At 48.7% G+C, this 14,922-nt stretch overlaps 3 protein-coding genes across 3 annotated transcripts in view; 2 read left to right on the top strand and 1 right to left on the bottom strand.

Annotated features, from left to right (window-relative positions):
- Nucleotides 1–1,808, bottom strand: part of igf2r (insulin-like growth factor 2 receptor) — a 28,827-nt gene extending 27,019 nt beyond the window's left edge. Inside the window, exons 1-2 of the mRNA XM_070987136.1 lie at nt 1,599–1,808; nt 105–244 (exon numbers count right to left, since the gene is read on the bottom strand). Of these exons, the coding sequence (XP_070843237.1) occupies nt 105–244; nt 1,599–1,732 (274 nt within the window). The 5' untranslated portion in view covers nt 1,733–1,808. The remainder of the gene's footprint in view (nt 1–104; nt 245–1,598) is intronic.
- Nucleotides 1,809–2,844: 1,036 nt separating this feature from the next.
- Nucleotides 2,845–5,200, top strand: LOC139348158 (hatching enzyme 1.2-like). Its single transcript, XM_070988109.1, has 10 exons — nt 2,845–2,878; nt 2,951–3,001; nt 3,124–3,174; nt 3,242–3,298; nt 3,391–3,437; nt 3,723–3,792; nt 3,875–3,989; nt 4,118–4,290; nt 4,736–4,817; nt 4,918–5,200. Exons 1-10 carry the CDS (start codon nt 2,845–2,847, stop codon nt 5,198–5,200), a joined length of 963 nt encoding a protein of 320 aa, XP_070844210.1.
- Nucleotides 5,201–7,121: 1,921 nt separating this feature from the next.
- On the top strand, nt 7,122–10,076 carry ttll2 (tubulin tyrosine ligase-like family, member 2). Its single transcript, XM_070988108.1, has 3 exons — nt 7,122–7,343; nt 8,246–9,588; nt 9,797–10,076. Exons 1-3 carry the CDS (start codon nt 7,122–7,124, stop codon nt 10,074–10,076), a joined length of 1,845 nt encoding a protein of 614 aa, XP_070844209.1.
- The last annotated feature ends 4,846 nt before the right edge of the window (nt 10,077–14,922 follow it).

Raw genomic sequence — 14,922 nt, 5'->3', positions numbered from 1 at the left:
CAGGTAAAACAAACACCTGTTCACCTTAACTTTGGGCCAATCACAGGTCGTTATCTGCACTGTAACGGCCTCTCTTCACTGCATGAGCTGACGCCTGTACTCACCGACGGCCCGGTGGGTCTTGGCGGCGAGGTCCTCGGCACAGACGGCGGTGCCGGGGCCACAGACGGTGGACGGTGAAGACTCGCAGAGCTTAAACGTGTAGCTCACTTTATTATCCAGGTCTATGGCCTCCCATTTATAACTGCAACACAAGAGAAAATGAAATGAAACGAGGAAGAGAGGGATGAAGGAGAAAGAGAAGTTCACCAGTAACAGACATGGACGCACAGGTGGTCTCAGAACTGCAGCAATGGATCAATTTCAGCCAAAAACCTTGATTAATCCTAAAACCTCAGAGCAAAAATGCCAAATTGACGTCGTTCTGGCATTTAAGTGGATCTTAGCTCATGTAGTAATACACACAAACTAAATACTGAATGTGAAGACGTCCACTGAGGAGTGACGAGGCTGTAATGACTGATTGATTACTCCAGGAAATAATCAACAGATCGATCAATAATGAGTCACTTCTGTCTTGTCACTCGTGAAATATTTCTATTCTTGCTTGGAAAATGTTCAGCGTCGCATTAATGAATTTCTGTTCGACTGTTCTGCTTTTAAAAAGGCGAAACTGTCCAAAACGTGTCTCTGAATGTGTCCCTCTGACAGGAAGACGTGAAGGCATCACAGCACTCAGAGGTTTGACCTGAACTTTTAAAGCTTCTTGTGAACGTTTACTGTTTATTAAAGACTTTTAAGCTCTTAATGTGCCAAAACCAGGAAGCTCCGTGCAGGCAGGCAGAGCTCAAAGACCTGGAGCTCTTATCATTTCTGCCTGAATGCTGTGTCAATATTTGACCTGGAGCTGCTCAGGATCAGCAGAACAACACTGCATCCACACAGCAGCTCGTTCAGACTGTAAACTCCCCTTCATCTAATTCAGTTTACGTCGTTTTGTCTCTTGCACTGGAGCTTTGTGGAGAAACTGCGGCGCCGTCGAGTCTTTTAACGTTGCTAACATTTAGCGTTAGCTAGCTGAGGACATCACAGCTCAGGTGTAACGTTAGCTGTTAGCCAGCCTACACTTCAGCCTGACAGGAACGAAATTAACCGTTAATTCCTCAGTTTCGAGATCATTCCGGGGAGTTTCAGAGCTTATTTCATTCATCGCTAAGTTAGCTAGCTGGTTAAAACTTAGCAGGCGGCACGTTTTCAAACTATTTCACCGACACGTTGGCTAGCTTACAGCGCCGAGAGCCGCTCCGTTAGTGAGCAAATCAAATCTAAAAGTTGAAAATGAAACTGGGACAAAGAGCCGACGTGCTGATTGTTTATGAGCTAAATTTAACAGGAGACCTCATGATGTCGAGGGTCGAGTGATAACGTTACCGGGTGAGCACGTCAGGGAAGAAGCTAATAAATCATCACACGACATGTTTCTGAATTCATTTTAGCTTCGTCATCTCGGCACATGAAATGATGAAACGCTGAAATCTGTGAGGTTATTTATTCTGTTTGTAGCTGCGGTGTGTTTCAGCTGGAGGTGTGTTTGTTACCTGCAGAGGTCCTGGTACCACAGGCTGTCGTCCTCCACCGCTCCGGACCGGACCGACAGACATCCCAGACACGCCACGAGCCAGAGAAGCAGCTTCAGAGGCGGGAAACGCTCAGATTTGTACTGAAACGACATGTTTAGTGTGGAGGAGACGGTCTGTAGAGCCTGGCTAAGACGACATGATACAGCAGAGTCTGTCCGCTCCGGACCAAATCAGTAGGAAGTGACTGCGTCACATGACAGGCCATCACATGACTCTCCTGATGTTGACTGATGCTGCGTTCAGCGTCTGTGGGAAAACAGGTGATTATGTCATCCAGTATCGAAGTGTCCGCGCGCGTGTGTGTGCAGATACATTCTATATACATGCAGCCATTTAGCCCTTTAAGTGATTATGATGTACAATTCAGTGTGGTATTTTCTTTCTTTCTCTTTGTACTACGTGTTTCTGATATTTTACTACTCTACTCTCGTGACTCCATCATAGAGACACATTACACAGAGCACGAAAAACAATCAGCACACCACCCAAGAGATTAGATGTACATTTTCTATATGTCAACTATTATTATTTGACTGGAATGCAGCATTACTGATGACAGGAACAGAACAGGTTCTTACCAGCTGAATGAATAGCACCTAAAATTTCTATTTACATATCACCCTTATGTTGTACGGTGCCTGAACGCAGCTTTCCCTTTCACATATATCAGCGCATACTTTTATTCCAGGGTTTTATCTTACAGACTAATCCTGTTTCAATCCTGGCTCCCAACCCCTTCAGACCATTAATAATATCTAATATTATCAGTTAATTAGTAGTTTGTCCTCAGTCAGTCCTCAGCCTGTCCCTGAAAGTCACAGCTCAGGGTAAAAGTGACCAATTTTTACTTGAGGTTCGTTCAGGTGTCATATTGCGCCATCTAGAGGTTAAAAAACAAAAAAACAAAAACCCTTCATTCATCACTAACAGAAAAGAAAACGGCTCATTCATTCATTCATTCATTCAGCAGTGTTGGGTTTTGATTTCTTCTCCATCTGAACTCAGAACCAGCGACCAGCACCTGACCAGCTCCCGATGGACACTTCTGCTCTGGAACTACCTCAACTAGCGCCCTCTACAGCCCAGACTGAGGCTGAGGGTCATAATCAGAGTGAAGTGATGCCACCTGCTGAGATCTGTGGAGGCTCAGATCAGAGAGCAGCAGCAGCTTCTGGTTCTTCTTCTCTTCACTTTGTGTTGCACGATGTGGCTCCTGGTCTCCGTCTGCGTGCTGACAGGTACAGACTGAAGCTTTCAAACCACTGATGTCCTGAGAAATGATGGTGACGATCTGCTTTCTGTTCACGCAGTCAGTGGCGTCCCCATAAATAAGACGCAGGAGGCCCCCGGTCAGGCCTCAGGTTGGTGTTACTGTCACTGCTGGGTTTGCTGTGTTCAGTCACAGAGGAGATTAGCTCACATTTAACTGAATGTACAATTATAAATGACTGTCACTCATTTTCTCTGGATTTCTCTCTTTCAGTCGGCGGCGTCCCCTTAAATGACACCCACAATGCGACCAGTCCTGGACCCGGTTGGTGCTCTCTGGTTTTGAATCTCTTTCTGTGTTTAAAACAAAGTGATGACTCAGATTTCTGCAGGTCCGGCTGCTTCAGTGCTCGAACCACCGCAGCTGGCCAGCGCAGAAACCTTAGAAGGTAAACTTTGAGTACGTTTGCATGTGAAATCCACCAAACTGACTGACGCACAGCGACTGCTCGAGCTCTCATTCTGCCCTTTGACCTCACAGAGCTTCGAGAGAACATGGCCGTCCAAGAGGGAGACATGCTGATGCCGGTGAGACTTTTTGTTTTCTAATGGCTGCAGGAAGAGCTTCAGTTTCACCTGGAAAGATTTAGGAAAGCGTCAACATTAAGATAAAAAAAATGCTCCAAATGGAACATTTTGCTTTTCATATAAACAGTTTGATTTAAAAGCTGGATTTTGGCTCTAAGCTCTTCTTAATGTTGGCGCTGAAAGACATGCAGTGCTGGAATAACGGCAGGACTGAGGATGATTTTGAGATTTCCAGTTTTTCTATGTAGCTTTATGGTGAAATTATGTGGATGTCTAAACTGACAGGAGGACAGGAACGCCGTGGAGACCCTGTGGCCGGACGCCATCGTGCCTTACGTCATCAGCGATGAACTGGGTGGGTGTCGCGCTCCTGACGAGCCCTGATGTGAGACCACTGCGTTCAGATAACACAACACTTCCTGTTTTCACTCCACCAGCCTATCAGGAGGCAAACATCCTCACCGCCTTCAGGATGATATCTGACTTCACGTGCATTCGCTTCCACCAACACACCACAGAGTTCAACTACCTGATGTTTGTGAAGGGTGACGGGTGAGAACAGTTCAGCTGAAGGCTCACTTCAGCCAAACGAAGCCTTTTGTTGGGGTGTTCGGGGTGTTGGGGTTGGGAGTTGGGGTGAATGGACTCTCTGGCTTCCCGCCTGTCCTTTGTCTCTCCAGCTGCGCCTCCTTCGTCGGCTGTCAAGGAGGAGCCCAGAAGGTGTATTACTCCCCCTCGTGCAGCGTGGGGAACCTTTGCCACGAGATCATTCACGCTCTGGGACTGCACCACGAGCACACCCGCAAAGACCGCGATCAGTACATCACTGTGCAGTGGCAGAGCATCATGCCAGGTAAACGCACGACGCTCTGTCATCCACACGTCCTGCTAGAAAACCAGCAGCTGGGACCAAAGTGTTTGACCTGTCTGCAGACCGCAGCGGCTGTTTGTCTGTTACACTGCTAGAAATGGACTTCAGAAGGACAAACAGACAGTAAACACTTTAACATAGAGATGAAACACAGCCAGGACAAAGGGATGAACTTCAGATTGCTCCGTTTGTTCAGATAAAGAAACGATCTGATCTCAGTTTTGGTCTTTTAGCAGCATTTAACAAACATTTCCCATGAGCCCTCGTGTTTGCAGACTCAAGGTCCAGGACCTGAAGGTTCTGCTGTGCTTGTAGTTTTACTCACAAAAAAAGGTTAAATTTAGTCACAAAGGTTTCAGCTTCTTCCAGCAGCTGCTGTCGTGGACGCTGATTTGACTTGAATGATCTTCTGAACGTTTGATTGAAGGCAGAGAGAACAACTTCAAGATGAAACGTGGGAACACTCTGATGCTGCCGTACGACCTGAACTCCATCATGCACTACGGGCCGTAAGTCCTGACCCTCCTGACGTCTGTGCAGGAACACCGACATGAAGCAATGGACGCGCTCTGGCTCTCTGTGTAAAACTCTCCTGTTCTTGTGCTGCAGGTATTTCTTCAGTCAGGACGGAAGCCCGACGGTGTTGTCCAAGCAGGGCGGAGTGCAGATGGGTCAGAGGACACACCTCAGCGAGCTGGACATCCAGAAGCTGAACGCACTCTACCACTGCGGTAACGGCCTGCACACACCAGAATCAAACACCCCTAAAGCTGCAGCGGAGTCAGCTCCAGAGGCAGAACTAACGCAGTCCAGCAACACTAAGACGCATTTCTTCTTTCAGATGAGCGGATGGGAGACGGCAGACTCACTGGTTAACCTGCGCCGGCTGTGAGCTTTAATAAAATGATTAAAAAATCCTGCTCTGTTCATTCTTTGTTTGTGAGGATACCTGCCAGCAGCTGAGAGGTGTCAAACTCCAAAGCTAGAGAGGCACAACATGGACCAGTTTCTGAAGTTTCTACATCAGTTTGTACGCAGTGGTCTGCTGGGGCTGTGAAGCTCTGAGAGGGACAGAAAAGACTGAACGAGCTGTCAGGACAGCTGGTTCTGTCCAGTATTCTTCCTCTTTTAGCTGCTTCTGGTCTCCACCAGCTCCTGAAGGAAACCTCTGCTCTTTAGCTGCTAAATGTTCTGCTGTGTTCACCAGCCACAGTCCTGCTGCTTCCTGGCTTTTGGTGGCTTTTTAGAGCTTTTGAGCTGAACACAGGTGCCCGTTGCAGCAGAGAAAGGTGGTGACGGGGAGCCGGACAGATGAACGATGAGTGAAACTTGCTGTAAAGCTCTGCAAGCTGAGGAGAGCTGCAGGCAAAAAAAGAAAAAAAATACAGATTAAAGCTGCTTTAAAGTTTTATTCTACATTGCAATAAATGGCCACTTTATTAGGTACACCTGCACAATCTAACTGTTCTGCCATCAAGTTTACTTTATGTTTACGTTGTGTGTGATGTTCATCTTTTTGTCAGTTATAAATGAGTCAATAAGTTTTAGCTTTGTCATCATGGTGAGTGATGTCGTACTGGACTGTCTCATATTCAGAGGTGTTCCTAATATTCTGCCTCCCTCATGAATGTAAACAGGAAGAACAAAAAAATAGAAACAGCTCTCAGTAAAACACACCTTTAACTACAGTGAGCTCAGCAGCAAGTATAGAATTTACACCAAACACACATATCATTATAAACTTCAAGAGAACAGAAATTATGGCAGAGCTGTTGTATTGAGTTGAAATAGACTGCACATGTACGACATACATGCATACTGAGCTGTGATGGCAGCATTGTGTATTAAGTGACAACAGCTCATCATCTCTGCGGCAGCTGCAGACGTTCAGCAGCAACACTGATGAAACTTCAGCCATTCGTCCATCCAGCAGCCATTGTTCTGCCGCCTGTCTGAGCTGCAGGGTCGGTCAGTCCGTCTGTCTGTAGGAGGAGCTACAACAGCACACTGTCTGCTGCACATCATGCAGGAGTCCAGCGGGACGAGTCTCATCTACCTGCACTCACCTGACAGACAGGAACACCACTGACACCAGGTAAGACCAATCACATTTCTAATCACTGGAAAATCCTAATTTGGGCATTATTGACATTTATTTGAGGAGTATCTGTGTTTTAGTGTTTCTCCCATAAATATTCATTTTCAGTGTGTAAAAGCTTCTGAAGCGTTTCAGCACACTGTGTTTCTGACTGACATTCAGACATTTTATTGCAAACTTCATGAGATTTGTTTGTATCTTCATGCTGAGAAGTGACCATTAGATTGTGTGTGTGTGTATTTATTGATCTTTGTTTATTTATTGCCTGGTTTTCAGATGAAAGCGTGACAAAGCTCCGTCAGTGAGCCGGCACGCTGAAGCCGATCGGATCCCTGTGTCTGTCCAGCAGAGGACAGAAGTGTCAGGTTTGTTTGGGCTTCTCAGATTTACGTCTCACACAAACGAGCTGCTGTCAGACCAGCCGGCAGATAAACTGTTCAACTGTTTGTAAAGTAGAATCAATATTACTGCTTTCAGCCACATCCAGGTGGATTTACTCTGCAGGAAACGAGGTGACTCCTAAGCAGGTACATGAAGGTTTATTTGTGATGGACATCAGAGACAAAGACATCCAAGGAACACGTTCAGTTCAGTGCATGTCTCGCCACACAGCACAGTACAAAACGAATCTGTCCTGACTCGCAGATCAAGATGGCGAGCTCAGACCTGACCTCCTGCTTCTCTCCTCTTCTGTATGTGCAGCGTGCGATGCTGCATGGCTGCATCCCTGGTGTTCAGACTGCATGACAGAGGTCCAGAGGTGGTGAGGGAGGTGCTTTTGGAGCGAGGATGGGAGGAGTATGATGAGGAAGAGCGGGAAGAGGAGGACTGGAACCTCTACTGGAGGGGCTCTGCCTTTCGCACCTCGGAGTATCACAACCTGCTGCCATGGCAGCGGCTCAACCACCATCCCAAGACTGTGGGCATCACCCGAAAGGTGCTGCTCTGACGTGTTAGCTTGTGTGATGAAGACATGCTGTTAACCACAGACATCTGTCACATGTGACGGCTGCGGTGATGATTTGTTTCTGCTTTACTCTAAATCGATGATCCTGGTTTGAAGGCTGAGGCCTGTGAATGTGACACTGATCTTTCTCCACCTTCTTTAATCCTCTGGAGAATGTGAACACACCGGTTTTCTAATTACAATGACAGCGTGAAAGGAGTCATAAACCTGAGTACGATCAGCTGCTCCCTTCAGCCCACAGGGCTTTGTGTGACTTTCACTCCTGCCACACATTTACTGTTTTGGTTCAGTCTCACTGACCTTCAAAGTGTCATTTTCAGCTGCAGCAGGAAGCTGTTTTCAGCTAAAAACCACCAAAAGCCGCTCTGAACACCACCTGCTCGGCAGCATCCAGCAGCTAAAGAGACACATTTTCCCTCAGGAGCTGGTGGAGAGCAAAAACAGGGTGAAAATATTGGACTCTCCCAGATGAATCATGTTGCTCTGTAGCTGCTGGATGTGGAAATAACTGAATATTTGCAAAAAACAACTTGTTTGTTTCTGCCCCCAAGTGGCCTAAATCTGTTACTGCAGGTTTAAACATTTTTAACGTGTTTGAAGTACAGACGCAGTTAAAAAACACCTTTTTTCACTACATTAAGTAGCTGTAATAATAGTAAAGTAGTATAATAGTGGTAGAAATGAAAGAAATAAAGCCTCTGGTCTTGTCATTAATACGTGATCTGTATCTGGACACATTATGTGGACAGGCTGTGCAGAAAAGCGTGTCAGTACTCGGTGTGAATGCGTGCAGAATGCAGTGGGGTTGGATCACATCAGATCTGCTCATGCTGCAGATCCATGCTAACACAATGACTTGTCATTTTTTGAAGGACTGCTTGGCGCGTAACCTGCGGAGAATGAGAGCCACGTTCGGTTCGGCTCTCTACGACTTCAGTCCCACCGCCTTCATCCTCCCCAACGACTACACCCGCTTCCTGGCTGAATACAACAGACTACGTGTGAGCAGAGGACCGTCGGTCTACTGGATATGTAAGCCGGTGGATCTCTCCAGAGGCAGAGGGATCTTCATCTTTGAGAACATTAAGGACCTGGTCTACGACTGCTCCGTGATCGTCCAGAGGTACGTCAGCAACCCTCTGCTGATCTCCGGCTACAAGTTTGACCTGAGGATCTACGTGTGCGTGAAGAGCTTCCACCCGCTGACCGTCTACATCCATCAGGAGGGCCTGGTGCGTTTCGCCACCGAGAAGTACGACCTGTCGTCTCTGCACAACCTGTTCTCTCATCTCACCAACACCAGCATCAACAAGCTCGGCCCCTTCTACAGGACCGAAAAGGAGAGAGTGGGCCAAGGGTGCAAGTGGACCATGAGCAAGTTCAGACATTTCCTCCACAGCCAGGACGTCGACGAGCTCCTTCTGTGGCAGAGGATCAACAGCATGGTCACTCTGACCCTGCTCACCATCGCTCCCTCCGTCCCCTCCTGTCCCAACTGCGTGGAGCTGTTTGGCTTCGACGTCCTCGTCGACGTCAGGTTCAAACCGTGGCTGCTGGAGGTCAACTACAGCCCCGCCCTGACCCTGGACTGCAAGGCGGACATCGCAGTGAAGAAAGGACTGATCGGCGATCTGATTGATCTGATGAACTACACGTTGATTGACAGCTTGAGAGAGAGGGCCTATCAGAGACAGGAGCACAGGCAGCCTTGTTTCCATGCTAACCAGCCCTCACGTGCTGCCCCTGAGCTCTCCAGGGCTAAAGAAACCAGACCAAAGCGAAGCAGCGGTCGCACCTCACAGACGCTGCCTCTGCTAAAACCTCCTCACCAGCATGAAAAGAGGAACCACGGACAGTCCAGACAACACGCTTTTAAACCCGCCTGCCGCCGACACCTTCCCCCCGTTGACTTACATGCAGCCAGGGGCAGAATAATTAACACCACAGCTACCGAAACCCACACTGACAAGACGCTAAACCTGATCCTCAGCCCGCGCTCAGGGACGGACGTGTCGGCGGTAAACAGACCGACGTGTCCAGCTCTCGCGCCGTGGCTGATGGACAGCCGAGGTCCTCGTGTGTCTGAGGTCACACACCGTGACGACACTGAAACAGAAGCTGAGATGGATGCTTCCTCTTCGATACGTGATATCCCACAGGGGGGGCCGGGATTCAGACGTCCTGCTGTGTCCTGGAAGCTGCCGGACATTCACAGGTACGTCCAGCTCTTCTGTCAGCTTGTCAGCAGTCTCTGTTTGTAGGAAACGAGCAATGATCAATACCAAAGCAGGCTGACTTAAAGTGTCTTTAGATACAGTAATGTGACGTACTTCTGAAAGAGTCTGCATCTGGACACAGACTGTGGCCTTCGAACATCCCTCCCTTCATGTCACATGACAAACGCTGCTGTGCTTGTTTCACAGTGGGACTCACAGGCCGGCGATGAAGGACGGACAGGACGTTCCTCCGCTCAGAGTCGGAGGCTTCATACGGACCTTCCCGTTCAACGCGGCCACGCTGAGGGCCTCGCAGCGCCACCTGGACGTTAGGACGGTCATGCAGGAGCTCCACAGGCTGACTGCTGGGCTGGCCGCGTCAGAGGAGGACGTGGGGAGGGACGCCAACGCTGAGGAAGACTTCGATTCGCTGCTGTGGGGGCCGAAGGATCCTCCATTACTCAGCCAACGCTTCAAACCCGCTTAGAGCGGCATTCCTCTTCTCTTCTCTTTCTTTTCCTTACATTTCCTTTCCGTTTCTGTTACGTCTCAGAGGGTGAAAACGTGCAAAACATCACGTCTGTATGCCGACGGATTCATCTGGAAAGATGTTGCAGACAGTGAACATGAACGTGGAGTGAGAGGACTTTTACTTTCACTCACTCACACACACACACACACACACTTCAGATGTCACATGGTGGGCCTGGTCTTCTCCCTGATGCGTACTTGGTCTCCTGGCGTCCGTCGGGGTAGATGGTCTTCACTGTCCCGTCAGGATCCTCCCTCCTCTTAAACCAGGGTGGATCTCCCTCTGACCGCCGGGGAAGTCCACCATCGTGTCAGCTGACCTGGAAGCACCGTGAGCAAAGACTTGCGTGCACATTATAACAGCGACGCTCAGAAACAAACAGCTGACGTGTTTGCAGATTGAGTGTGACTCCAGAGCTCGTCTGACAATCGTCACATCTTTGGTCTTCACTTATCAAAGGACAGTGATTCACAGCCAGTTAGCTACAACAAGCTAACACAGTGCTCTTTCAATGGTGCCAATTCACACAAATGGAGCTCCAGCAGCGACCTGACTCTTCCTCTCCCTCGACTCTGAAAACTTTCTTCATCATCAGAGATAAACAGGAATGTGTCAAGTTCAGTTTCAAGTTTAAATTCGACTAAATATCACACTTTGATTGCACCAGCGTCTGTGCTGACTGGCTCCATAATACTGTTTATTAATCAGTGATGTGTATCTGATGATGAAGCCAGTCTTCCTCGGCTCCTCCCTGAAGCTAATTAAGACTCCAGTCTTACGAGAGGACCGCCTTCCCCGACGGCACCGTTGTTCAGCTCTCGCTGCTGTCGGGCTCCAAAAACTTGATGGTCTGGTCTGGAAATAAGATCTCTCTCTTCCCCCCATGGTGTCGCCTCTCTGTTACAGGAGGAAATGTTAGACGATGAGCCGCTGACCTGAGAGTCTGTCAACGATTTACACTTCTGTCAGAGGCGTTAACCGACAGCAGAAATGATAAAAAACTAAATCAGACCAGCAGGATCTGGTCGGTTCTGTGATGATACGAGGTCCTTTCTGTTTAATAATGTTCGTGTTTCAGAGTAAATGAAGTTAGTGCGCTGAACTTTTGGGCAAACAGTTGAGTTTTCACACATTCAGCAGTTCTGCAGCGACATCAGTAACTGATGAATGGAAGTCCGAAACGTCGGCTCTGTTTCAGCTCGACTGACTCAGAAAACATCAGCTCCTCTCTCAGAGCTGTCTGTGAAAGACTGAGAGCGGTGAGTGGATGAAGTCCCGAGACGGTCGGCTGAACAATGAGCTGACACTGCAGATTCATACGAGAGACACCGTCCACACTGTCAGGGACGCTTTAAAGACGAGGAACAGTAACACTAAATGCATCTCTTACCGATCTGCTTGTTGGGGAAGTGAAGGACCTCCAGACCAGTCGGGAAGGTGGTGTGTGTTATCTGTGAGGCAGCATAGTGATACACCTGTAACACACACACACACACACACACACACAAACACACACACACACACACACACACACACACACACACACACACACACACACACACACACACACACACACACACACACACACACACACACACAGTCATATGAAAACTTCAGTGTGAACATCACTGGCAGACAATTAGCACCAACAGTGAAAGCAAAGAGGATCTTACAGATCACGACCTCCAAACATCTCCACGCGGTGATTCAGAGTCACTGCGTGTCTGACTGCACATTTCTGCATTAAGCTGGGGAAAATCGACATGTTTGATAAGGAAATTAAGTTTAACGTGTCGTTTATATATTCTTAATATTTCACACATCAGCTTGGAATTCAGTTCATGTCTCCAGAGTTAAAGACAACAACTCACTCTGCTATGAAATATCACTAATATCACTATTGTACTGACCCTGCAGCTCACGAAGGTAAAATCAGGTTTGGGCAGCGACGGATCTGGCAAAGGGAGCACGGGGAGGACAGGAAGGACAGGGAGGACGGGGAAGACGGGGAGGACGGGGAGGACGGGGAGGACGGGGAGCAGAGGGAGGACGGGGAGGACGGGGAGCAGAGGGAGGACGGGGAGCAGAGGGAGGATGGGGAGCAGAGGGAGCACGGGTAGGACGGGGAGGACGGGGAGGACGGGGAGCAGAGGGAGCACTGGGAGCATGGGGAGGACGGGGAGGACGGGGAGCAGAGGGAGCACTGGGAGCATGGGGAGGACGGGGAGGACGGGGAGGACGGGGAGCGTATCGACTTGCACTGCATGAACATGTAATGAGGCTGTCAGAGCTTTGACGCCATCTTTTGTCCGTCCTCATAAATTATTGCCGCGGTGCTTAAAGCCCACTTAACACTGGATCACAGAGCTGAGTAAAGGTGACCTCTGGCATTCCTGCAGAGTAGAGACGAGCATCGAGAGCTGTGAAGTGGAAAAACGACCTGATAACAGTGTAAGAAGAGAGAACACTGCGACACGGTGCACACAGAGGAGCAGTTTGGAGCAGCATCCTTTTGTTTTACGACATTTCAGATTGATTGAGAACTTAATTGATCCCCTCAGGTAAACTGCAGACTTCACAGTTCTGTTTCAGATGGTTTCCAACAACAAAACGTTGAATACTTGGTCCATAGGGGGGCAGCAGAGCCTCACTTATCAAACCATCAGCAACATTTGAACCCTCTGAGCCTTCAGATCGGCAGAGCAGCTGAGTGACAGCCAACAGATCTGTGCACATCCATGTATCATAATGCAGAACACAGCCAAGCGTTTGCCGGTTGAACTGTGTTTCTGTCACATTGGAGTCCAGTGAAAGTTGATTTTTAGGGTTTGGTGATAAAAAGCATCGAGCCTCCTGTAAGAATCTGTGGCGTTCACCAATTTTCCTGAACTAAATCAAACGTGTAACTCAGACAAACTCAATGCAAAATCAACTTTCTGCTCACCAGCTCGTCCTCATGACCTTGTTTATTCGGTGTCACCCTGCAGCGTTGCTCTGATGATAACAGCTGTTCTGCTGCTATTTTCTAATCGCTGCAGGTCCTCGAACACAACGACTGACTGTTAAACTTGACCTGCTTTTGCTCCTGATTTCCAAAACAGGACCTGAAGCTCTGCTGGGTTTTTTTTTTTTTTTTTGGTAGCATTTTTGTGACTGCAGCACAAACGGAGCAGAACAGGCAGCCTTATTTGGCAAAGTGTGGGACGCAGATTATGCAAATGATCAAATTTCATGAGCGTGCACCTCCTCATGAACAGGTGACGTTCATCACGCAGAACAAGTGATTCAAAACAGGTTTGTCCAGCTGAGAGAGTCTGAAAAAAAGCAAATCTGTTTTCAGTGCAACAAATCTGTGAGGCAGCTCCTCCGTCCTCTCTATGACACTAAAGTGGACGGCACAGTGCGCCCTCCTGTTGTTCCCTGCAGGTAAACGACGGTTCAGGCTGCACGGTGTCACCTGCACATCATTAACAGTGAGTGCAGAGCAAAGGCTCCCAGTGAGGGGCATTACAGGGAATACTGGGCCAGCTGCTGGACTGTTTGGGCCTCTGCTTGTCTGAACACTTACACATACACACAGAAACACACCTGTGTGAGGAGTTCTGTGCAGGTAAAGAGTTTTGCATTGACGTCTCGACAGCAGGAGCTCGAGATGTTGTGACGTCTGCTTTCATGAAACTGTGCTGAACTCAGGGTGAATCACACTGAAGTGAAAAGCTGCTAATAAGGATGAAAAGGTGAGAGTTCACACTGATTCATATGAAGAAGACGACATGCAGGAGACTTTACCTCCGGCTGTCCCTGCTGGCGTTCAGTCTGTTTGTGCAGTACACCTGCCAGCCACCAGGCGGCGCTGCGGCACAGCTGTGAGCTCCTCCCTCAGTACGTCCAGCTGGCATCGAACTACAGACCAGTCCCTCTCTCTCTGCTTTAACTGGCGTTGAAGGGCCTCCATCTGCTGCCTGAGGGCCTGAGGGCCTGCGCGCACGCACACACACACACGTACACACACACACGTGTACACACACACACACACACACACACACACACACACACACACACACACACACACACACACACACACACACACACACACACACACACACACACACACACACACGCACACACACACTCGCTGTGACTCATTGTTGACTTGAAGCAGTGGGAGTATGTTTGTAAATGTTCACCCAGATTTACGCCATGATGCCTTCAAGCGCTCGACGTTGCACCTGATGACAGGAATGACAGGAAGCAGGAAATAACTTATACAAATTAACTCAAAACAGAACTGTGTGTGTGTGTGTGCGTGCGTGCGTCATCCCAAACCGTCCGAGCACCCATCGACGAGGCTTCCTGAGCTCATTAGTGATTAAAGCTCTTCCGTTTCATTCCAGCGCCGCACTCGTTTCTGTCACGCCTCATTTTAGAGTCAAAATGCAAAACGCTAGAAAAAAGCATCCATGCCCTTTAATGACCTCACCGCTCTACTGTAATCTGATTACTGAGCTGAAACATAATTAATGAGGGATCTGATCCGGTGGCCGTGTGTGAGGCGCTGCTCCTCGGCTGCAGTTGGTGGAGGATGTAGTTTGCGGCGTCGTTGTCGTAGTCGCGTGTTCGCCCTCGTGGATATGAATGGGGTTGACAGAATAACACACCTGTCAGCGCCACACAAGGCAGCCCAGCAGCGAGTCAGCAGCACCTAAGAAAGCTGCGACAGTGTGTGTGAGGACACGAACAACCTGCTGCTGCGTCTAAATGACAGATTATTCAGAGTAACACAGGAGCCAAGAAAGCTCAG

The sequence above is a fragment of the Chaetodon trifascialis genome, chromosome 19 (genome assembly GCF_039877785.1).
Source record: "Chaetodon trifascialis isolate fChaTrf1 chromosome 19, fChaTrf1.hap1, whole genome shotgun sequence".
Taxonomy (NCBI): Eukaryota; Metazoa; Chordata; class Actinopteri; order Chaetodontiformes; family Chaetodontidae; genus Chaetodon; species Chaetodon trifascialis.
Note: the sequence above shows the minus strand (reverse complement) of the source record. Positions and strands in the feature narration are given on the sequence as shown.